The 24,126-nt window shown below is 47.3% G+C and overlaps 1 protein-coding gene across 3 annotated transcripts in view; it reads right to left on the reverse strand.

Moving 5' to 3' along the window:
- Window positions 1–24,126, reverse strand: part of LOC120914217 (protein FAM102A) — a 158,130-nt gene that overhangs the window by 19,343 nt on the left and 114,661 nt on the right. For all 3 annotated transcript variants that reach the window (XM_040324809.1, XM_040324808.1, XM_040324810.1), the window contains 3 exons: window positions 17,359–17,479; window positions 13,101–13,130; window positions 11,675–11,791 (listed from right to left, as the gene is read on the reverse strand). In XM_040324809.1, coding sequence (XP_040180743.1) covers window positions 11,675–11,791; window positions 13,101–13,130; window positions 17,359–17,479 — 268 coding nt within the window. The remainder of the gene's footprint in view (window positions 1–11,674; window positions 11,792–13,100; window positions 13,131–17,358; window positions 17,480–24,126) is intronic.

Raw genomic sequence — 24,126 nt, forward strand, 5'->3', positions numbered from 1 at the left:
TATCTTGTTTGTGATGTCAGCAGCCCCAGCAGACTCAGAGCGGTCACTCAAGAATATTCTAGTGTATTCCTCTTAATTCTCCCATGGCAGGTACATTAAAGGTTATGCTGGGTGATGGAGGAGGGGCAGAGGAACTGGGCCAGGACACTCCCAGAATAAGAGAAGGCTATGACATGGAAGGGAAGAGGTCATGCTAGGTAACAGATTCTTCCTGGTGCAGTAACGTTTTATAGCACGTTTAAAAGCTCATTGCAGGAGAGACCATGTCTCTGGAACGCCGTCTGTCTCTTCTAGCTTAGACATTGCCTTGCTTGCCTTGGCTGACCACAAATTTAAACAATTGGTCCTGGTCCATCAAAATCCCAGAGGTGATAACCTTTCGGATGCAGTATCTAATCAGCTAACGGACCGGGTGTGGACATCGACTTCTTGATGACTGATGATAGTTTAAAGATTTAAATATCTAATATTTTTGGTCATCAGTATTCTGTTCATTTGGAGAGTTCTATGTCGGTTACAGATTGTGTTTAAAGCGGAGTTCCAACCACAATTAGCATTTTTTAAATGTACGTCCTTTCATCATGCGTTTTTATAATATAAATCCAGTCACTTACTATTTTACAATCCGCCGCCGCTCCGCATAGTTATTCAAAAAAAGATAGTTTATAAAACTATGTCCACACCGTTGTCATTTTGCTTGTGGGCATTGTGAAGCCCACAAGCACTTACTTCCTGGAAGTCTTGGATGGGGAGTTATAATGGGGTAGCGCACTGCATCCTGGGAAATGATGACAGACATTTCCCAGGAGCATTAGAGGGAGAGGATGTCAGGATCCTAGGTGATTCCAAAGGCATATTTTGTGGGACTGCATAGCAACAGGCATTTCCAGATAGGGGTGCAACGGATCAAAAAACTCACGGTTCGGATCGTTCCTCGGATCAGGAGTCACGGATCGGATCATTTTTCGGATCGGCAAAAAAAAAAAAAACTCCCCCACTAATATCCACATCTCCCCCCCCCCCCCCCACCAACTATAGTACCCCCTAGGTGCAGACCCCCCCCCCCTCCTCTTAGTACAGAGACCCCCACCCCTCCTCTCAGTACAGTGACCCCCCTTCTCCGTACAGTGACCCCCTTCTCCGTACAGTGACCCCCCTTCTCCGTACAGTGACCCCCCTTCTCCGTACAGTGACCCCCCTTCTCCGTACAGTGACCCCCCTTCTCCGTACAGTGACCCGCTTCTGAGTACAGTGCAGTGACCCCCTTCTGAGTTACAGTGCAGTGACCCCCTTCTGAGTTACAGTGCAGTGACCCCCTTTCTGAGTTACAGTGCAGTGACCCCCTTTCTGAGTTACAGTGCAGTGACCACCCCCCCCCCCCCCCAGCAAGTACCGACAGTGTCTCGAGCGGCGTGTCCCACGAGTACGGGCTCCTCCTCTGTGGGTGTAAACAGAGGAGGGCCTCCGCCGGGTGTACCAAGATGGCCGCGGCTCCGGAGCTAGGCCGAAGCCGCGGCCTTTCCTAATGTTACGGCGGCGGCTCCGGAGCTAGGCCGAAGCCGCGGCCTTTCCTAGCGTTATGGTCGCGGCTCCGGAGGTAGGCCGAAGCCGCGGCCATAACATTAGGAAAGGCTGCGGCTTCGGCCTAGCTCCGGAGCCGCCGCCGTAACATTAGGAAAGGCCGCGGCTTCGGCCTAGCTCCGGAGCCGTGGCAATCCGCGGATCACAGCGTGTTCCGATCCGAAGGGGGTGACCCGTTCGGATCACGGATCAACTGTGATCCGTTGCACCCCTATTTCCAGATGAGTAAAACTTTTTTTTTTCTTTCTTTTTTAGGTCTAATGAGCACAATAACGAAAACAACATTTTGGGATGGAAACTCCACTTTAAGTGCTGCTGGGAGAGGGGTCCACCGGGCCAGATTGTCTGGGACATAGGGGAATCGTCATAGGTTTTGTAGTGCCGACATAGCTCATGGTCATTATTGATATTTTCTTGAACTGTGAATGATGACGTTTTTTTCTGTTCCAATTTCTTTTTACGATTTATACTAAAATGTTAAACTAAAGATTTTCCAAAAAAAAAATGGTCATTAAAAAAAAAAATTAAATAAAAATGTGTTTCTTGCAAGGAAAAACACAGCATTTAAAATATTTGAATCTTCTGCACTTTTACCTGGTGACCAGGTCGCTTTACTATAGTAGAAGTCTCCATTAGTAAATGCACCGATTTAAAAAAAAAAGTAAAACATGTGTAGCAGTAGCACAGGCAGGTACAGATCAGAAGTAAAAAAATCTATAACCATGGGCTGGTTCCTACCAGATGCTTTCCAGGGCGCTTTTAAATGGCAACCAGTGCTTTCGACCTGCTGCACTTTTTACATCCAGGAGAAAATGTGTGTAAATGCACCAGAAGGGACATTGTCCTAATAAAAAATAAAGATTTCTTAAAACGTGTGTAAACGTGTATGCAGAATTGCACCTGGAAGGCTGGAACTGTGGTGTAAAACCAGCCAGAAAAATAGGATTTTTGTACTCACTGTAAAATCCATTTCTCTGAGTTCATGGACGGACACAGCACCATTGACCTTAGGGTTATATACCTTTCCTTCTAGGAGAGACTAGGCAGAAAAAAACAGCACTTTAAGTGTTAAAAACACTTCTCTCAGTACAGCACCTCCCAGGGGGCGTGTCCCCCGGGTACATCCCACTCTCTGGAAGCATCCAGCCTCAGTTCGTAGATAAGCAGTACAAACAAAGGAGGAGTGAGTGCTGTGTCCGTCCATAAACTCAGAGAAATGGATTTTACGGTGAGTACAAAAATCCTATTTTCTCTTCCGTTCATGGACGGACACAGCAGCATTGACCTTAGGGACGTCCCCAAGCAGTGTCAAAAATTTCGAGGGGTGGGGAAAAAAAACCCACAGCAAACCAAGCTTCACCCCAAACAAACCAGAGTTCCTCAACGGAGGAACTTCAACCTTAAACTGCCGCCTGTAAAACCTTGCAGCCAAAGGAGGCATCCGAAGATGCACTCACATTCACCTTGTAAAATTTTGAGGTGGTGTGGATTGACGACCAGGTCGCCGCCTTAGGCCCCGTACACACGAGGGGATATCCGCTGGAAACGGTCCGCCGGATTGATCCGGTGAGTCTGTACAGACGACCGGATCAATCCGCTGGAAACGATTCAAGCGGATAGATTTCTTAGCATGCTAAGAAATTTCTATCCGCTTGAAATCGATCGGCCGGATGAATCTCCGCGGAAAAATATCCGCTAGGCCGTACAGACGACCGGATTTGTCCGCTGGAACTGATCCGCGGATCAATCCCAGCGGATAGATCCGGTCGTCTGTACGAGGCCTTACATGCCTGTAAGACAGATGCTTGATGACGGAAAGCCCAAGAGGCACCAATCGCCCTGGTCGAATGCGCCGTGACCTGAAAAGGAGGCGCCCGCCCCTTTAGGGCATAAGCCTGGAGCACGACCTGTCTGATCCACCTAGAAATGGTGGCCGACGAGACCGCCAGACCTTTTTTTAGGACCAGTCACCGACACGAACAGTGAGTCCAACCTCCGAAACAGAGCCGTAGTAGACAAGTACACCCGTAGGGCCCGAACCACGTCCAAGGAATGCAAAGTGGCCTCCTTCGGGTTTTTCGGCCGAGGACATAAGGATGGAAGAACAATGTCCTCATTAATGTGAAAAGCCGAAACAACCTTTGGAAGGAATGATGGCTGCTGCCGCAGCACCACCTTATCCTTATGGATGACTAAGTAGGGCGCCTTGCAAGACAAGGCCGCCAGTTCAGATACTCGTCTGTCTCAGAAGGTGGTTTTTATGGTGGCAATTACTTCGGTCAGAGTCAACAAGGGAATCTTCCGAATGTCCTCAAACGGAGCTTCTTAAAGCGCCAAAAGAACTAAATTCAAGTCCCATGGAGGTAGTGGAGGACGCACAGGAGGGGCCACATGCCGGACCCCCCTGCACAAACGTACGCACCAAGGAGTGCGCCGCCATGGGTCGTTGAAAGTAGACAGCTAGAGCCGAGATCTGACTCTTAACCGTACTTAAGGTGAGAGCCTGATCCACTCCACGCTGTAAAAACAGCAGAATTCGGGACACCACGTATGTACGGGGGTGCTACTTCATCTCTTCACACATAGAGATGTAGGCCTTCCACGTACGATGGTAAATCTTTCGGAAAGTGGACTTCCGTGCTCGTAGCATGGTAGAGACCACCGAATCCGACAGGCCTTGGTCCTTCAACACCTGGCTCTCAACAGCCACGCCATCAAAGCCAGTGACTGTAAAGCAGGGTGAAAGATAGGACCTTGCGACATAAGATCTTCTCTCAGGGGTAGACGCCAGGGAACGTCTGCCACCAGACGCACCAGGTCCACGTACCATGGACGGCGCGGCCAATCCGGGGCGATCAGGATTGTTGGTATCCCCTCGGCTTCCACCCTGCCTAGCAGGCGAGGAAGAAGCTGCAGGGGAGGGAAGGCGTATATTAGGCGATAGTGACCCCAAGGTGCCACCAGCGCGTCTGACGCGTCCGCCCACGGGTCCCTCGATCTGGTCACAAATCGTGACACCTTCCATTGAGACGGGACGCTATAAGGTCCACGTCCGGAGTGCCCCATTTTTGGCACAGAGTCTGAAACACCTCCGGGTGTAGTGACCATTCTCCTTGGTCTAGCCTTTGGCGACTTAGATAGTGGGCTTGCCAATTCAGCACCCCCGGAATGTACACCGCCGACAGAGCTGGAATGTAGCTTTCGGCCCACCGGAGGATGTGCGCGACTTCCGTTGCTGCAGCCGAGCTTCGTGTGCCCCCCTGATGATTGACGTATGCCACTGCCGTGGCGTTGTCAGACTGGATTCTAACCGGTCGGCCTTGCAGACCCAGAGACCACTCGGAGCTCCAGTACATTGATTGAAAGGCGGGACTCCTCCTGAGTCCAGCGTCCCTGGGCTGACTGGACACCCCAGGCACCCCCCCAGCCGGAGAGGCTGGCATCCGTCGTGATCACTGTCCAGTGACACGGCAGAAACGATTTCCCGGTCCGGAGTACCGGAGGTGTCAGCCACCACACTAGGGAGGACTTGGTCAGTCGACTCACCCGAATCTGGTAATCCAGAGACGAAGAAAGCTTGTTCCAACGTGACAGAATCTCCTTCTGTAACACTCGAGTGTGGAATTGGGCATACGGGACAGCCTCGAAAGAGGCCACCATCAGACCCAGCAACCTCATGCAAAAGCGAAGCGATGACCACTTCTGGGTCGCCAACCGCTGCACCGCAGATTGCAGAGTCTGCAATTTTTCCGCTGGGAGGAAAACTCTCGCCTCCGAGGAATCCAGGACCAACCCCAGATACTCCAGCCGCTGAGACGGTACCAGTACTGACTTCTGGATATTCAGCAGCCAACCGAATTCTCGGAGGGTCTGACAGGTGATAGACACGTCCTCTTCTTACTCTGAGCTTGAGGAAGCTCTCAGAAGAAGGTCGTCCAGGTATCCCACGATAGCAATCCCGCGCTGCCGCAGCAGGGCCAGAATCGGGGCGAGCACCTTGGTAAAAACCCGTGGTGCCGAGGCCAGGCCGAACGGGAGTTCCACAAATTGAAAGTGGTCCTCTCCGATCGCAAAACGCAGAAATCTCTGGCGTTTTGCACATATGGGGATATGCAGGTACGCGTCCTTGATATCCAAGGATGCTAGGGAATCCTCCTGATGGAGCGCTGCTATTACTGAGCATATCGACTCCATCCTGAACTTTTGTACTTTGACAAAACAATTGAGGGCCTTGAGGTTCAGGACTGGACGGACCCCATCCTTCTTGGGGACTACAAACAGATTGGAGTAAAACCCCTGAAAACGTTCCGGTGAGGGAACCGGCACAATCACTCCCCTGACCAGAAGATCCTGGACAGTCCCTGACAGATCCTTCAGGCGACCCGGAGGTTGGAGGGAAAAAAATCTGTTTGGTGGACAACAGAGAAACTATCTTGTACCCCGAGGAAACTACTTCGCAAACCCAACGATCGGAAAGAAGAGACCTCCACCGAGCCGCGAATTCGCGAAGCCGGCCCCCCACCCGAGATGTGGGCGGGGGCAAACCTTCATGCGGATGCTTGTTGGGCTTGCGGTACCAGGTGCGCTTTTGTCCTTCAGTGGACGCCTAAGCACCCTGAAAATGTTTTCCTGCCGCACTTGGCGGGCGAAAAAAAACGCTTGGGGGTAGTAAATGAGGGCCCTTGCCTACGGCGACGCTCCTTACCCTTCCCAGACTGCGGGAGCAGAGTGCTCTTACCGCCTGTGGCATCCTTTATGATGTCATTCAGGGACGCCCCAAAAAGCCGTTCCCCCTTAAAGGGTAAGTCCACCAGGGACTTCTTAGAGGACTGGTCCGCAGACCAACACTTCAGCCACACAAGGTGGCGTAGTACCACCGCGTAGGCGGAGGCCCTGGAGAGCAAGGGAAGCGTATCCAGGGCTGACTCACAGACAAACTTTAGACCTTGCACTAACTGGTCGGCCAGGTCAACGCAGGTCTCAGAAGCATTCTGCGCCTCCAGCTTCTGCACCAGGGACTTAGCCCATTCGGTAAGTGTCTGCGACACCAGAGCCCTGGCCAAAACCGGTCTCACCGCCGACCCCGGAATGTGATTTATCGTGGTTCTCCTCCTTTTTGGAAAACCGATCACAAATAGTGAAACTTGGTCCTTTCACTTCTGAAACACGCACAGTGTCATGCGGAGTCCCCCAGGGATCCCCTCTGTCGCCTGTTCTTTTGAATATCTCTTCGCCCTCTTTTTGAAATCATCAGTAACCAGAAGTTACTTTACCATTCCTATGCAGATAACACACAACTTTATTTTCGCATCTGCAACAAAAAGGATCATTATCTAGGACTAGAGAAATGCCTTTCTTTGATAGAAGATTGGATGACTAAGAGTTACCTCAAACTCAATGGCTCAAAAACAGAACTCCTCCTGTTTCAGGCCAACCGAAAGACTCATCCTGCAAAAACATGGACGCCTCCACCCATTCTGGGTCAAATTATCGCCCCTTGCACCAAAGTCAAAAGTCTAGGAGTCATCTTCGACACCAACATGACAATGGATGCACAAATAGGGTCAGTAGTGAGCGGATCGCACCATCTGTTGCGCCTACTACGCAGACTCACCCCCTTTATTCCAAAAGAAGACATATCAGTCGTGGTGGGAACAATTATCAACTCCAGACTCGACTATGCTAATGCCCTCTATCTTGGACTCCCAAAGTACCAAATCACTCGTCTGCAAGTCGTTCAAAATACGTCCGCTCGACTTGGACTGGGAAAAAAACATGGGAATCAATCTCACCTTCACTGAGATCCCTTCATTGGTTACCAGTAAAAGATAGAATCACCTTCAAGGCACTCTGTCTAACGCATAAGTGCATTGGGGGACTTGCCCCCCAATATCTTTGCGAGAAACTAAAAGCTCACAACACCAATCGCATTCTGCGATCCACAAACCAAAATCTACTCCAGATACCCAAAACCAGATACAAATCCAAAGGAGAACGAAGATTTGCGGTCCAAGGACCCAGACTATGGAACGCTCTACCAACTAACATCCGGTTGGAGGTAAACCACCTGGCCTTCAGGAGAAAGATCAAGACCCATCTCTTCTGAGGGCCCAGGGAATGGATGCCAAGCGCCCAGAGGCGATTCAGTTTGCATGTGTTGCGCTATATAGGTTTCTCACTCACTCACCGCTGTGCAGAGCTGCTTGTGCCGTGTCGTTTCCTCAGAAGAAAAAACTGCGGTGTCCGCGTCGTTATTCCAGGCACTAGAGGCCAAAACATTTCTAAAATGGCCGCCGACAACCAGAAAAACAGCATGCGGGTTACAAGAAAATGGCCGCCGACATATAGAGCCGCGGCGACGGCAAAATGACGGCCGTACACGTGTATACACACAGTGAAACGCAGCAGACACAGACACAGCACCTTACAGTAAAAAAATACAGCACCAGTACAGCAAAAAATACAGTACCCCACAGCAGCACAGCCTACCCGGCAGTAGCAGAGCCCCCCCCCCCCCCAGGTGGACCCCCCCCCACCTCACAACCGCCACCCAGCAACAGGGAAGGAGTGAGAGGAAAAGGGAGAGCGGAAAGCAGGGCGGACCCTCAGTCGACCTCCCCAGGAATGCACCAGCCGAAATCACCCTGCCGAGGCAAGGGGATACTACTTACCCATCCTGCGACCACCGGCTGGAGGCATTCCAGACAGAACCAACGACCGCTTGCGGCATGGCTGTCGGCCCGGCACACTGTGACACAGCCATAGAGACCGATCATATGTGTGCCCTGGAACATGTAGTTCACTGGCCGCCCCTGGAGCAACGGGGCATGTCGTGGACGGCCTAGTTAAAGACCGGCACACGATCGATGGCCGAACATGGGGGGGACTACAAGGATCAAGATCCAGCCTGTCACCCAGTCGGCAGTTGACAGAGATCCCAGGATCCAAAAATGCAGGAGCAAAAAACAAATAAAGGCGGAAAAAAATCGCAAAAAATCTCCAGAGCACATGGACTCCAGAAAAGGCCAAGCTCTCCTGATGCTAGGCAGATTAAAACTGAGGCTGGATGCGTCCAGAGAGTGGGATGCACCCGGGGGACATGCCCCCTGGGAGGTGCTGTACTGAGAGAAGTGTTTTTAACACTTAAAGTGCTGTTTTTTTCTGCCTAGTCTCTCCTAGAAGGAAAGGTATATAACCCTAAGGTCAATGCTGCTGTGTCCGTCCATGAACGGAAGAGAAATAGATACGGTAGCTTAGTTGGGTTACTAGAATGGACATCAATTAACCACTAAGAGCAGCAAATTGCTTGATAAAACAGGTGGACAAATGGCTCCCTATGAATTACACTACACCCATATCATGTAGTAGTGATCAGTTGAAGCACAGAGCAATCATCATCAAGTATTATTGTCACTTCATGCTACCTGACTAGTTGGCAAGATGGGGAGTCATTTCTTCCATCTGTTAAGTGACATTTGCTATTCCTAAAGCGCTTGTTCCCAAAAAAAAAGAAAAAAAAGGATTCTGTTCCTTTAAAGCATGTTATACAGCACAGTGCTTGTTCTGTGTAAGTTGGCCCCTCTGTATCACCTGAAATACCTGTCTGATCCTGCCTGGTTCTTCCCTCCCTTTTGTAAATTGACCACAGTTTATCATGGCTCTCCTGTCCTCTCCCCACTCCTTCCCTGTCGGTCATCTTGTGACAGTGCCACTCCTGCTGCTATAAAACCATCGTAAATATTATACCAGAGAGTCAAGGAGTCACGTGAGTGCCGGGAGATGCTTTGAAACAAGGTAGAAATCAACATATTTTTATAAAATGAATACTGTGTGGCACGTGTCCTTATTTAACAGAGGGGATGTCACGATAGTGGCTTTACAACCACTTTAAGCTGGTCATGCACTGTGTGAATTTGCTCTATGAGTGGCCTTGTCACCAGCACATGAAATCCTTTAGATTATGGGAAAATTGTAGGACAAACCATCCAATCAGATGCAGCTGCTCTTTGGGTATTGTGACAGGCGCTGGTGCCAACTATCAAAATACAATAGCTGCAGTGGAAGATTCGTCCCTCTGCACTGCATAGTGTGGATATAGGAATTTGTTAATTTTTTTTTATTCAGCCTGTGGATTTCACCAACTTTATTGGCTAACCAGTAGCAATTTATGGTGGCACGACTGGGCTAATAATTAAACTTCAGCCTAACTAGCTCTGTGTCCACCAATACCTAGTACACACTCAGAAAATAATAAGGTCCAGGAACTGGCTCTGCCAACTAAGAGTCAAAAACTGAGAAATAAAAAAAGCCTAATGACGCGTACACACGGCCGTTTTTCAGGTTGTAAAAAAATGAAGTTTTTTTTATGTCATTAAAAACGATTGTGTGTGGGCTCCAGAGAATTTTTAACGTTGTAAAAAAATGGTTGTGTGTGTGTATGCTCAGAAGCAAATTATGAGACGTGAGCGCTTGTTCTCGTAAAACTAGCGTTCGTAATGGAGATCGCACATTCGTCACGCTGTAACAGACTGAAAAAGCACGAAGACTGAAAAGCGTGCATCGTCTCTCACCAAACTTTTACGAACACAAAACCAGCAAAAGCAGCCCCAAGGGTGGTGCCATCCGAACGGAACTTCCCCTTTATAGTGCTGTCATACGTGTTGTTGTAAGTCACCGCGCTTTGCTAGAGCATTTTTTTCACGATTGTGTGTAGGCAAGGCCAGTTTAACAATAATCGGGATGAAAAAAATGTTGTTTTTTCTAGACCATTAAAAATGGTTGCGTGTATGTGGCATAAGGGCCCATTCACACCAGGAACTGCATTGGAAAAGGAATGGCACAGGAACGCAGTGTGGTTCCTGTATGATTCACATGCAGTTATGTGCAGTGCGATTTCTGTCCCATTCATTTTGAGTAGTGCATGTACTTTTGTACCATGCAATTCAGTGCAGGCAAGCGCACTGCATTTGGGGCACTGTTAACTTTGCACCGACACCCGCTTTAGATCGCAAGGTCAGTGTGAATGGAATGTGGTGTGGGAAACTGCACAGGAACGCGGGTTTCCCGCACTGCATTCTAGTGTGAATGGGCCCTAAAAGGTTAAAGCAGAGTTCCACCCAAAAATGGAACTTCCGCTTTTTGGAACCCTCCCCCCTCCTGGGGCCTTATTTGGCACCTTTTAGGGGGAGGGGGGTGCAGATACCTGTCTAAGACAGGTATTTGCACCCACTTCTGGGCATAGACTCCCGTGGGAGTCACACCACTTTCCGCTCTCCCCCCGGCTGTCTCCTGGAAAACACACTGGTCCTAAAAAAGAGTGGGGACCAGTAAAGGTTCGCCGTGCTACTCGCGCATGCGCAGTAGGGAACCGGGCATTGAAGCTGCAAGGCTTTACTTCCTGATTCCTTCACCGAGGATGGTGGCGAGAGCAGCCGAGAGACGAGCGATTGCTTCTCTTCTGCTGCCAACATCACGGGCGCGCTGGGCAGGTTAGTGTCCATTTTTTTTAAAAGTCAGCAGCTGCAGTATTTGTAGCTGCTGGCTTTAATAGAAGAAAAAAAAATTGTGTGGACCTTCGCTTTAAGTTCAGCTTTCATAAAAAAATTATAATAAATGAACATGAGCCTCCAAAGCATTGCACCTGCGATCAGTGGATCATGATTGCAATGTTAGGCTCACGCAGAAACTTCCTCTGTACTGGACTACAAGGGCGATGATTACCGCACTTGCGGTCCCTTGATAACTACATATCTGTCTGCTGCGGTGGAAGATGAGACTTGTAGTTTATTCATTCACGGATATCTGTGAATGAATGATGTGGCTGTGCAGGCAGAGCCCCACACAGCTGCACCCATTTTAAATGTGACAGCAGCTGCAGGGGAGTGGACCCCTTCATGCTGTCCAAAGGAGAGGGCGGGGAAGTAGGTGTAAAATGCAACAGGTGAAAAGGTGAAACTAAAAGGTGAACTTAACCTTTAAGAAAATACTGTACCTACAAAATTGTCTCCAATATAATTTGAAAGAAGCTGGATAAAATTGAAGATCAGTAGGCAAGTAAAACAGGAAGTGAATGATAATGACTAGCATACGATACCTTTAGGATAGAGTTGTCCTGTCTAGTATTTCGTGTGTCATATCCTTCCAGAAGGCAGCAGCGTACTGTGGATCCAGAACCCGCAAACTCAGCCAGGTTCAGGTCAGCAAAGCCCAGCTGTAAAGGAAACCATAATGATTTAAGAGAGAGTGAGAGAGATAGCCAAGATGGAGGCACACAAGCTAAGAGTAAGGAATGATAAAAAAATTATTGCAATGTACGCACACTATATATTGTTATATAAATAGGAAAAGGACAGCGGACAGCGCCAGAGCGATTTCCCCCTGTTCGCTCCCTGCCAATGCCACAAGTTACGCATCTTAATAGAAAGGAAACAAATAAGTACTTTTATTGCAGTGTTTGCCTGCGTCACATGGTGGTGTTGGCAGGGGGTCTCTACATCCCATCACAGTGTCAGGAAACCCAGGGAGGAAGGGGCCTAAAATGGGAGGATGCTCAGCCCACAGTGTCCTTATGGTGGCTTCCTGCGCAGTGTGCTGACCAGGCTCTTCTCACACTCTCCCAGTGATAGTGTGATAATACTGGACTGATGTCCGGCCTGTCTGTCATGTGATTCATAGTAGATTCTTTACGGCTCTTCTGCCATTTGTAAACGCAAGTCACAATTCCAAAAGCCTCTGACTCACTACCTGAAAATCTGTAACCTAATACACAGGTATGAATCAACAAATACCTTCCTGTGTTGCTAGGCCGCTGTGTTTATATGCAAAGCATCTCCTGAACTGGACCCATAACATACCACAGGATTCAGCCTGGGCATTTGTGAACATTTCCAAATAGCATTATTATGAGTATAAACATAAAAAAACAAAACAGAAAAAACCCTGTTTTCCCATAAATATAATGTCCTCAAGTTCTCTCTTGTGATCTAAAGCCTAGGTATCGGAGATCACATGGTCTCTGCCGACCAGGGGCATTGTGGGTGCATTCATGTCACTGGAGTAATACATAGTTTACACAGGGCTTCCTCAATTCTGGTGGATGAATGGAGTTGTGATGGGGTAAAGTAAAAGGGAGTATGGCTTATGACACACGAGCTAGTGACAAATCGCCAGCTGAAAAAGGCTGCCTGTGTGTCCCATGGAATCGCTCCCTTTATAGTCACACACAGTGAGATGACGCTCTGGCGCGGACTACAATGCTGCTGAATTACATAGGGACAAACAGGCAACCTCTTAGCAATCCTGCCATTGCGGTTTCTGACAAACTATCAGCAGCAGGTTTCCTAGCGGCAGAGTCGCCCGTGTCTCATCAGCCTATAGGCTGCTGAGGAGGGAGCATTAAATGGAACCCATTGGCTTGACCTGGATAAGTTTTTCTTTAAGCCTAAAAAGTTTTGCGTACTGTCAGGATGGAGGGAAAAACACTAGAGAGTCTAATGAAAGATTTATTTCCCCCGTCTTACCTTTGAAAACGCTTTTCCACCCTTCAGTTCCTGTAACAGGAAAAGATAGATTATTATTTTCATTCTGACGCCATGAAGCAAACAAGCAGCAACAATTAGTGACAGAGATCTGTTCAGTCAGCTCCCCCCCCCCTAATCTCTTCATCCCCAACAATTATCAGAGATCACTGACGATTAAAGGGTTAAGACGACGTGTAGCATTATCTGTGCGCACTGCGGCCCACATCTCACATCCTGCATCACACAGGCTCAGCCCACGTCTCACACGCACAGCATCTTCTACAATGCCTCCTACTCATCTCACCCACATAAAGTCCACAGACACAATACTCCAATAATAGTCCTCACTCAATTATCAGAGTATGGCACTACTTCTATGATACAAAGGTGTACATTCTGCTTTTACCCTCACCAGGGAAAACAATATGGCCAGGCTCACGATAGTGGAAAAATAACGTGTGTGACTGAACCTCTCCTATTTCCCCCCATTTCAATTTGTTAAAATATACCTTTTAATGTGATATGTTAAAAAAAAAAAAAAAAAAAAAAAGTTGCGAACTTTCTTTAGTGAGCTGCTTGTCATGCTGATCCAACGGCTTCAGTATTTTCTGAATCACTTACTTGGAACAAACATGCAACCCAGAAATGTCAGAGTGAAGTCTGAGCTCCTGATCTGCATACTTGTTCTGTCAGTGAGAAGTACGGAGGTGATCAGTGTGACAGCCAGATGTCAGCCTACATATTTTATTAGTACAGGTTTAATGAGGAAAAGAGTAACCTGGAAACCTGCACAAACACTTCAAAGCCATTTTAGCCGTATTATAGGATATGTATATATTAAGTACCGTATTTATCAGCGTATAACACGCACCCTAACTTTAAGAGGGAAGTTTCAGGAGAAAACCTTTCCACAGCCCCCTGCGTACAACACGCAGGCACAGTTTACCCTCTATTTTCAGCGTAAAAAAGTGTGTTATACGCCAATAAATACAGTAATTGTTGAGATGCAAATATAATCTGCAAAGCAGACAACGATTGTAGATATTTATGTTTCATTTAAAATAATGCTGCACTATGTGATGCTTCTAAGGCCTCGTACAGATGACCGGACAGTCCGCGGGGCCGGACCGTTTTCAGCGGACATGTCCGGTCGGAGATTTCTGTATGATGGTTCTACACACCATCATGTAAACAATACGCGGGGCCGCGCCGTTGCCGCGACGATGATGCGGCGACGTGGGCGGCCCTGGAAGTTCAAAGCTTCAACGCATGCTTCGAATCACTTGACGCATGCGAGGGATGGCGGCCGGTCGGACATGTACGGTGAGTCTGTACAGACGACCGAACATGTCCGACGGACAGGCTTCCAGTGGACATGTTTCTGAGCATGCTAAGAAACATGTGTCCGCTGCAAAACGATCGGCTGGACAAATGTCCGCTGGAAACCTGTCGGTCGGCCGTACACACGACCGAACATGTCTGCTGAAACTGGTCAGCGGACCAGTTTCAGCAGACATGGTCGGTCGTCTGTACGAGGCCTAACTCATTCTGAAGAAGTGTGAATTTGTATAAGTTGATCCTGTTAAAAGAAAATCTGTTGAATATAAACTACCGGATTTAAAAAAAAAGTAATCAGGAGCCGATTGCTGTTGATTTAAAGTGTTTGTAAAGACAAATAGATTTTTTTACGTTAAAATAAACATGTTATATTCAAGTGCTCTGTGCAAAGCTATTGCATAGAGCAGCCCTGAACCTCCTCTTCTGGGGTCCCCCACCAGCAATCTTGGCTTTTCCTCTTCTGTGTCTGCCCCAATAACAAGCTATGGGAGCAGATGTGTGGGTTGGATTTCAAACAGGACACTGCAGCAGTGCCATTGGCTCCCGCGGCTGTCAATCAAAATCAGTCAGCCAATCAGGGGAGAGAGAGGGAGGGGGACAGGTCGGGGCTCTGTGTCTGAATGAATACATGGAGCTCTGACTCGGCTCGGGTGTCCCCTGTAGCAGGCTGCTGGCTGAGGGGCACTCGATAGGAGGAGCAGCCAGGAACAGAAAAGAGGGACCCGAGAAGAGGAGGGTCTGAGCTGCTCTGTGCAAGACCAACTGCATAGAGGAGGCAAGTATAACATGTTTGTTATTTAAAAAAAAACAAAAAAAAAAACGAGCCTTTACAATCACTTTAAGGTAAAACACATGTATAGTCAAAACACTCCCCCCCCCCTTTTTGTTGTTTGTTTTTTTTGGGGGTTGTGGCGAGAACAGGAAGGGGACGAATCCCATTAGGTTATTTTCTCCTATCTGTGGAGATTTCCCCATTTTCCTGCTCTGGAGAATCAACTGGAAAGGAGGAAATTTCCCCAAAGTCACAGGAACTCCCTTGTCACTAACAATTGTCCTCTATGAAAATCTCTCTCTCACCTCTTGCTCTGGTGACAACTCTAAAAGTTAGGTTTTCCCATCTGCTTCTGTCTTGGTGACAATAATCAGGATAAACAGAGAAGGGGAGATATTTTTGGAGAGGGGACACACACACACACACACACACACACACACTAAAAACCTGCTAGTAGTTCTAACTCTACTCTTCTCTATCCAAAACAAAAATAAATACATTAGGGTTTTCCTTCACAAAAACGTTAAAGTAGAAGGGAGGGCAAAACTTTATTTTTATTTTTGGATAGAGTAAGGGAGGGTTATAACTAGGGTTGTCCCGATACCGATACTAGTATCGGTACCGATACCGAGCATTTGCGCAAGTACTTGTACTCGCGCAAATGCTCCCGATGCCTGATCCGATACCTGGGAGAGAGCCTGGGAGAGAGAGATGCAGCGTGTAATGCCTGTGTCTCTGTAGATTGCAGCCATCCAGTGTATAAAAGCCGCGCCTCCTCTTCGTCTGCGATAGGGGAACACTCCCAGCAAGTGAGTCAGTGTTCTGCCTATCACGGACACCCTCTCATCCTCATCCCATGGACGAGGATGAGAGGATGTCTGTGATAGGTAACTAAATCATTGCTGGGAAACCGAGTTCCCCTATTCCCGCGTTTCTCAGACATACAAAATGCCGGTAGCAGCGAAAGAGACGGCGTGTGTACACCCGGAGCAGGTATATACAGACGGAGGGGGCTGTATGAGGCGATGTGTGCTGTGTACATTTTCCTGATCTCTCCGCTCATCTCTCTCAGGCCCCCCACTCACCATGAACAGCCCCCCCCCCATGACGAGGAGCAATATCTGGATCAGATCTGACATATCCTCCACAGGGGGTACTGCAAGGAGGACCGGACCGGTACCAGGACCTTATCTGTGTTCGGCATGCAAGCTAGATACAGCCTGAGAGGTGAGAGAGGGGGACTACATGTCCAAGCAATTCATTAGCATTCCCTCAGATAATCGGAACAGCTGCATGTCAGTGAACTGTATTTTATTACATCCATTGAAGACCAGAGGGGTGTGTAGGGGGTTGGGGAGTGCCATTTGTGGAGGATAGGATGTGTGCACAAGGCTGTGTGACATTACTGCAAATGGCATACAATATCTTGTGCAAAAAGTCCTCTGTATGCATGTTGTGTGCCCAATATTTAAAAGTATAGTGTATTAAAAAAAAGTATCGGTATTCGGTATCGGCGAGTACTTGAAAAAAAGTATCGTACTTGTACTCGGTCTCAAAAAAGTGGTATCGGGACAACCCTAGTTATAACCTGTTTTTTTTTTGTCATCTGCATCCCATTGGGGAGATTTCCCTTCACTTCCTGTCCAACAGCCACCAAATGAAGCGAGAGGTGTACCCCCAAAATGTCTGCCTAGCCTCAGTACAGGAGACAAGCGCACATTAACTGCACTTTCTATTAATCCGCTAGGAGCCAGTGAGGGGCTGAACCAGCACTTTGCAGTCCGTGTTACCAAGGAACAAGTGACAACACGGCCACACTCTGAACCAGGGATATAATACCAAGCAAAACACATGGTTCAGAGCAAAAGGAATACAAAAGAACAGTCAGACCAGGGATATAATACAATTGAAGTGCGATCCCACAGACTTGCTGGCACAGCTCCTTCCCTGTCCATGATGTCATCTTGCCATTTTAGTTGTATAACCCCTCAGTGAACAATTACTTGGTCTCAGCATCATACTAAATCCTTGGACCATACGCTGAGATTATACGGCTTAGCAGACATAATGGCCTCTTCAAGCATGCACCACATGAGGCGCCCCCCCCCCCCCCCCCCCAGCAGTGTGTCATAGTTGTCATCTGCTCACCTTCCGGACGGAGACTCTACAGGTGCAGGGGTCCAGCACACCAGTGGCAGGGTTGGCACTCATTTTACAGACAAAGTTCAGTTTCTTCGTCCAGCGAACACAGTTTTCCTGTACTTCCTCCCTGATTGTGGGAAACAAGGGGACAGGTTTAGCCTCATCAACCCTGAAAATTGGTTATACTCATCAAATAACAATGTTAATACAGCAGGGAATAAACATTTTTACATAGACATTCATTTCAGAAGAAGTCCTGCTTCTACACATGAAGGGGCAGAGTCGGCAATTTTAAAGCTTTTCTAAAGGCAGAAGTTTTTTTCTTTACCTTAATGCATTCCTGGCATTAAAGATAAAAACAAACTTCTGCATGCAGCTCCCCCCCCCCCCCCAAGGCCCTCACTTAGACCTCTTTCACACGGCCAGCAGTCTGCGTTAGCAGTAAAGTGCAGCTAGTTTTAGCAGCGCTTTTAACCCCCGCTAGCAGCCGAATAAAGGGTTAAAGGCGTCAGAAAAAGCGGCACTTCGGCAATGGCGCTGTATACACCGCTCCTAAACATGCTGCTTGCAGGACTTTTTCTAACGTCCTACAAACGCACCGCTCCAGTGTGAAAGCACTCGGGCTCTCACACTGGGGCTGCAGGGAAGGCGTTTTTTCGGGTGCTATTTTTTTTAGCCCTTTAGCGCCTGAAAAACGCCTCCAGTGTGAAAGGGGTCTTATACTTACATGAACCCAATCTCAATTTAGTGATGTGCATGAGAGCATTAGCCCTCTCCATCTTCATTGGCTCATGCTACTGTCAATCACTGGTAGTGAGGAGGGAGAGGGGGGTGGGACCAAGCCCCACTCTGTGCGTCAATGTAGAGCGGGTCATGGGATCGAGGCAGCATACATGCCCTCATAGCAGCAGCTTGCTATGGGGGCACTTGGCAGGGTGGAGGAACTAGGAACGTCAGCGTGGGACCCAAGAAGAGGAGGATCAGGGCCGCTCTGCAAATCTATTGCGCAGAGCAGGCAAGTAGAACATGTTTGCAATTTATTTTATTAAAAATTACATTTACAATCACTTCGACAATCAGAAAGTTACTTTTTATTGAAACAAAGGCACGGCACAAATCCAGTAGCATGTATATAAATCAAAAAATACATCACACACAGACATTATCAAGGACTCAAAGTCGACCTTACGGAAATTTTTTCCCTGTGTGGATACAAGCGTGTTAGACCTCATATCACGAAGGTTGAGCCGTTTGGAGAGACACCGATGATTAGGCGGCACTTCACAGTGTGCAATTTAAAGCGGTAGTAAAAACTGCATGGTTACTTGTACCTACAGGTAAACCTATAAGAAAAGCCTACCTGTAGGTACAAGGAATATCTCCTAAAATGTGCGCCGTTTAGGAGATATTCTCTACTATTTCCACAGCGCACATTCCCTCCGAATGAAATGGCATGCACATGCTTGTCCCTTCAGAGCTCTGTGCTGCTGCCGTGACTCCCATTTGCATGCGTTGGAGTGACGCCGTTGTGGCACAGTCATTTAAAATGGCGGGAGCCCATAAACTTGGAAGGAAGATCAGGCGACGATGGAAGCCCTGTCAGCGGTGACAGCGCACCGCTGGAGGGTTTCATTTTAAGGCAAGTCTCTCATAACATGCTTTGTATAAAATGCCTTTTCACCATTATTTTTCTATCACCTGATTATTGAAAGCTTTTCATGTGAATGGAGTTTAGTCAGGGTAGCACTGCACTACATATTTTGGTAAACAAAATCTATGCGGAAAGGACCATGATATTGACAGTTAATATTATGATGCAATTGGAGGCACTGTAATGTCACAAATACTGTTAATTCTCAGTCACTATTATAATATCATAATAAGTATACTTATGTCACAAATTACAATGCTTTTTGAAACTCAGAAATCCTGTGCTTTACTAAATGAGCCAGATTTTTTTTAATAGCTAATCATCGATCCATCTTATTATCAAAAGGTCGAAAGTATGCTCAAAATATGATCTAGCCCTGCTGACAGTGCATGCCGCAGTCCTGCAGTAGCTGAGGCTTGGTGTAGCGTGCAGCTCATTTGGAAAGGAAACTACTGAAGCCACAGATCTGTGACAATATCCTGGGTAGGTACAGCTTCCTCTAGCTACCAGGGGCCCTACTCAACACCTTATGTGGTTTTCCTTTTAGAAACTATTCTGTAGAAAATGAACAGTCATGCACTGTGATATGTTCCAGAAAATCAAAGCAAATATTTTTTAGATTTTTTTTTTTACACGTATTATATTAAAGAATATGTAAACCCAAGAACAAGAGTGATGTATTGCAGCTTACCAGGCCTTGCCTGCGTGGTGGCTGCATTTGGTTTGTTCCTGGGTTTAGATTATTATCATTATGCAGGATGACAACAGTTTGTGCAGCACTTTACAAAATACCTCCAGTAGTGATATAATTCAAGACAAGAGGTTATGAAAGCTGCTGGTGAGAGCTTATGTTTAGGCTCCATGCACACAGAAGCTAAAAAAAAAAAAAAAAAAAAAAAAAAAATATATTTTAGGAGATATTCTCTACTATTTCCACAGCGCACATTCCCTCCGAGAGAAATGGCATGCACATGCTTGTCCCTTCAGAGCTCTGTGCTGCCGTGGGAGCCTTTCAACGTTTTTTAGCGTTTTTGCAATAGCGTTTTTCCGTGTAGCTTTTTTCATTTTTTTTTTCAACGGATTAAAAAAAAGCGCCAAAAAACGCTGGCGCCAGCGTTTTGCATTTTTTTGCCGCCGAAAAACGTCACTTTGAACGCAAATATCGGGCGTTCAGAAAAAAAGACAATAAACTCCAAAGCTCATTAACACTAAAAAACACCCAGGTGTGCATGGGCACATAGGCTAACATAGAGTTCAGTTTATGGGCTTTTAAAAAAAAGCCCAAAATGCCAATAAACTGCAGTTTTTCAGCTTCAGTGTGCATGGAGCCTAAAAGAAGAAATATTGCCAAAGCTTTTTTGGCTTGACTTCTATAAAGAGTTTGTTCTGCACTGCTGTGATCCATTTTCAGCCGACAGCGGGGCACTAAACCCATCCAAACTGGGATCCACCCAGATGCCTGGACAGGCAGCTGGCTCAGTCTCTCAGAGCCACCTTCTTCCTCCTCTCCCCAACATTCCCAGTGAGTGCTGGAGGGGCAGAACTGAGGGCCGGTGACTTGTCCTCAATGTTCCCCTATGGGGGAAGTTCCTTCACTGACTGCGCAGGCGCAAACTTCCCGACGGTAATCTCCGAACCTCGCCCGGCATCCAGGCTCATTCTTTAACATCCCCGTGGATTGGAGGATGTTAAAAAAAGAGCCAGGAGGCCGAGCGAAGCGAGCCGTCCGAGCGCAGCGAGGACGTGAGGCCGACTGGCCACTTTCCTCTAAGTCCACGTCGCCCTGGATGCCGGCCGCCGTTCGGGGATTTCCGTCAGCAAGTTTGCACCTGCGCAGTGCTTGAAGGAACTTTCCCGATAGCTGGAACCATCTCAGCGCATCAGTTCGCGCATGCGCTGGAACTTCCGTGATACCTGGAACCAGCTCGGCAGATCACCGGCACACTCGCAGCGCTCTGCTCAGAGCGGAGGGGAGAAGGGAGCGATCCGCAGTCACTGCTCGCTCAGTTCTCAGTAGTAGTGCAGCTGCTATAGGTGAATTTTGCTACTGTCAAGAATGCAAATCAGCACACCTGTTTTTTATCCAAAACAAAAAATAAAGCAGATTCAGCATACCTTTTTCTACTAGCTGTCAGTTAATATACAGTTAGTTGATATAAGTAGCTGCCATATATGAATCTGATGAATTAGCTGTGTTTCTGGACTGCGATCTTAGCAGGAAATCTTACATATGCATAGAGACCGGGTAAAACATTTGGAGCAATTAGTCTGATGGACAGAGTGGCAGTGCAGCAACTCAGTGAAGTGTGATTGCAGCTGACAGGAACCCGAACTGTCACATGTAGGCAGGACTTCCTATGGTTCACAGCTGAATGCACAGAGCCGAGATACAACTAATGTGTCCCATCTGAATGAGCCCAGCAGAAGCCCAGACAGAAGGGGGGGGGGGGGCCTCTGTATATCACAATTCTTCGGTTCCTCAGTAATTGCTCCTACCCCTATCATGAAACTGTAACCCTCACTGAAATCCTCAAGTGATTTGCAATTTCAGGTAAAATATAGGCCTGCTATGTAATTGACAGCACTGAAAACAGAGAGGTCATTATGATTAGTTCTTAAAGCCAGTGCTGCGACTATGCGGAGTATAGAAGAGTATAGACTAGAGAGGGGACTCGGTCACAAAGTCCTGGATCTTCTGGATAGAGCAGGACAGCTGGAGACCTCCTCACCCATTTAAGTATCAGCAAGTCAATGGCTGCATAAGCCAACTACCATCATTTTAATCATTAATTGAAGTTTACCTGCCTTTAGGTTATTTCAAGGTTTTCTTTTATGAAACTTGTTGGCCGCATCAGAGAGGCTGCAATGACCTGCTCTGGTGTCATGTCTCCGCCCACGCCGCGTGCATTGCCATTTATATGGCACATCCTGCAAAGATGCTGTGGTCTGCTGTATAGAAGCCCGGCCATCGAATGGAGCAGGCAGTGATCTCTTAATTAATCAGGATTGTGCCATCTCCATTAACTCAGAACACCAGAGGATTTCCTCCTCTCCCCAGCCTGTGATTGGACAGTGAAGGAGCACCAACAGACCGATGAGGTCATCCCTCTGCTCTCTCCTCTCAGCACATGTGAATGCATCTCTCAGCTTGGGAATAGCATTACATAAGATTACAAAACACTGAAATCAAGCCAAATTTGGATACAGTATTCGTGCAAAATGATTTTTAAATATATTTAATACATAACAATTTTTTTCTAATTCTTTACCATTTCTGTCATTACAATTGGTCAGATTTACAGAAAATGCAGGGCTTGATTTACCAAAGGCAAATAGACAGTTCACTTTGTAAAGGAAGTTGAAAAGTGCAACTTGCTTTGCAAAGTGAAGAGTCTAAGGGAATTTTTCCAGAGCGTAGAGAATGAGGGAAGCTCTGCTGACTTCGATCATCCAAACCTGCACAAGCAAAATGCAGATTTTTTTTTCCCTTGCATGTGATTGGGCATTTTTGCAAAGTAAATTTGTCCACAGTCACTAAGCTGTGAAGAAAATTTCCTTGGAAAGTGAACAGCCTATTTGTCTTTAGTAGACCAACCCCATAAAGTCAAGTCATGTTGCACCCGGTACGGTTCAGAATGAATATCCCTCAGTCTATTGCATGCTCTGAGCTGTACTTATGTGTATTGTCAGGTTTGGTGATAGTTGGTTTTCAGGCATCTTTTTCCATAAAACCAGGAAGGGGGAAACCAAAAGGGAGGTTAAGATTAACCTGGGATCTAAATAGTGTGTCCTGGGGGTCACTACTCTAGATGGCTGAAAATAGCTCCATGGGTGGCCCTGCTGCCATCCTTCTATCCGACATGCTTCAATTGAAAGATTGAAGGAGCAGGATGGAAAATTGTCTGCTAACAAACAGTGGCTGCAACAAATCAGATGCAACCATTGTTCGGGGATTGTAATAGCTGTGGGCGCCGGCTGACAGAATACGAAATCCACAGTAGGGGGATCTACCCATCTGCACAGTATAGATGGATGGAGGAATCGGTTAGATCTGAAAAAAATATAATTGTGTATGGCCATCTTAAGAGATGGGTGGAAAAGGGTGAAGGAGGGGGATACACAGGGGGAGATAAAAGACAGAAGAAATAGAGAAGAAGAAGGAGAGTGGAGAAGAGCAAGGAGAATGAAATGTGTTTGCCACCTCCGGGGTCATATGCAATAAAGTGAACCCAATAGAACCATGCCCATGTATGTTCCTCAGTCTTGTAGGCAGAAGTCTCCTTACCTCACCTTACCCTAAAACCCTCTAAACACACATCTGTAACCCTGGACTATACCCCAATCACCAAACACTACGTCTCTCATTCAACAGATTGCCTGTAATAGCTGATGTTTCCTCACAGCCAGAGAGTGAGAAGGTGGAAAGGCCGATTCTTCCACACTATGACACGGTATATATAGTGTACCATACACAACACCACACATTAATAGTAATGGAAATACAGGAACTGTCCATGGCTCTTTCCTTATCTGGCAAATTACTAACAGCCAAAACATAACTAGCAAAGATCGGGTTCCTCTTGTCGATCTGACTGCCTTATCAGACACTGGGGAGGACGCATCTGGCCCAGATCATGAGAGAAGATAATAAACTGATGTAAGCGGCAGCTGGGGATACGCTGAACTGTAAACACGCGTTTACATTAGGCACACAGACTTCTTCTGTAGCCTGGGGACTCGCAAGCACAATTATCAGCTTCAATTACTGCAGTGTGCCCCACATTCAGAGAAACTGTGCAATGCTGACCACTGACCAGCAAGAGGCAACAGGGAAGGGCGTAGAGAGGTGCAATACTGCCCACTATGGGGCAACAGAGAGGAGTGAGGATGTGCAATACTACTGATTGCACAACAGGGGAACTGGGGTATAAGATGTGCAATACTGAGGTTCAAAAGGCAGGCAACAGAGATGGACGGAGGATGTGCAGCACTGATCAGGTTATGATAATAGGAAAAGGCAAGGGGAGCGAGGGCTGAACATATATCAAGTGTGGATTTTGCAATGTGGAGCACAGTTCAATAGACAGAGAAGTAAAGGTTTTGCACAATACTGTCTGAAACTC

This window comes from Rana temporaria, chromosome 9, assembly GCF_905171775.1.
Source record: "Rana temporaria chromosome 9, aRanTem1.1, whole genome shotgun sequence".
Taxonomy (NCBI): Eukaryota; Metazoa; Chordata; class Amphibia; order Anura; family Ranidae; genus Rana; species Rana temporaria.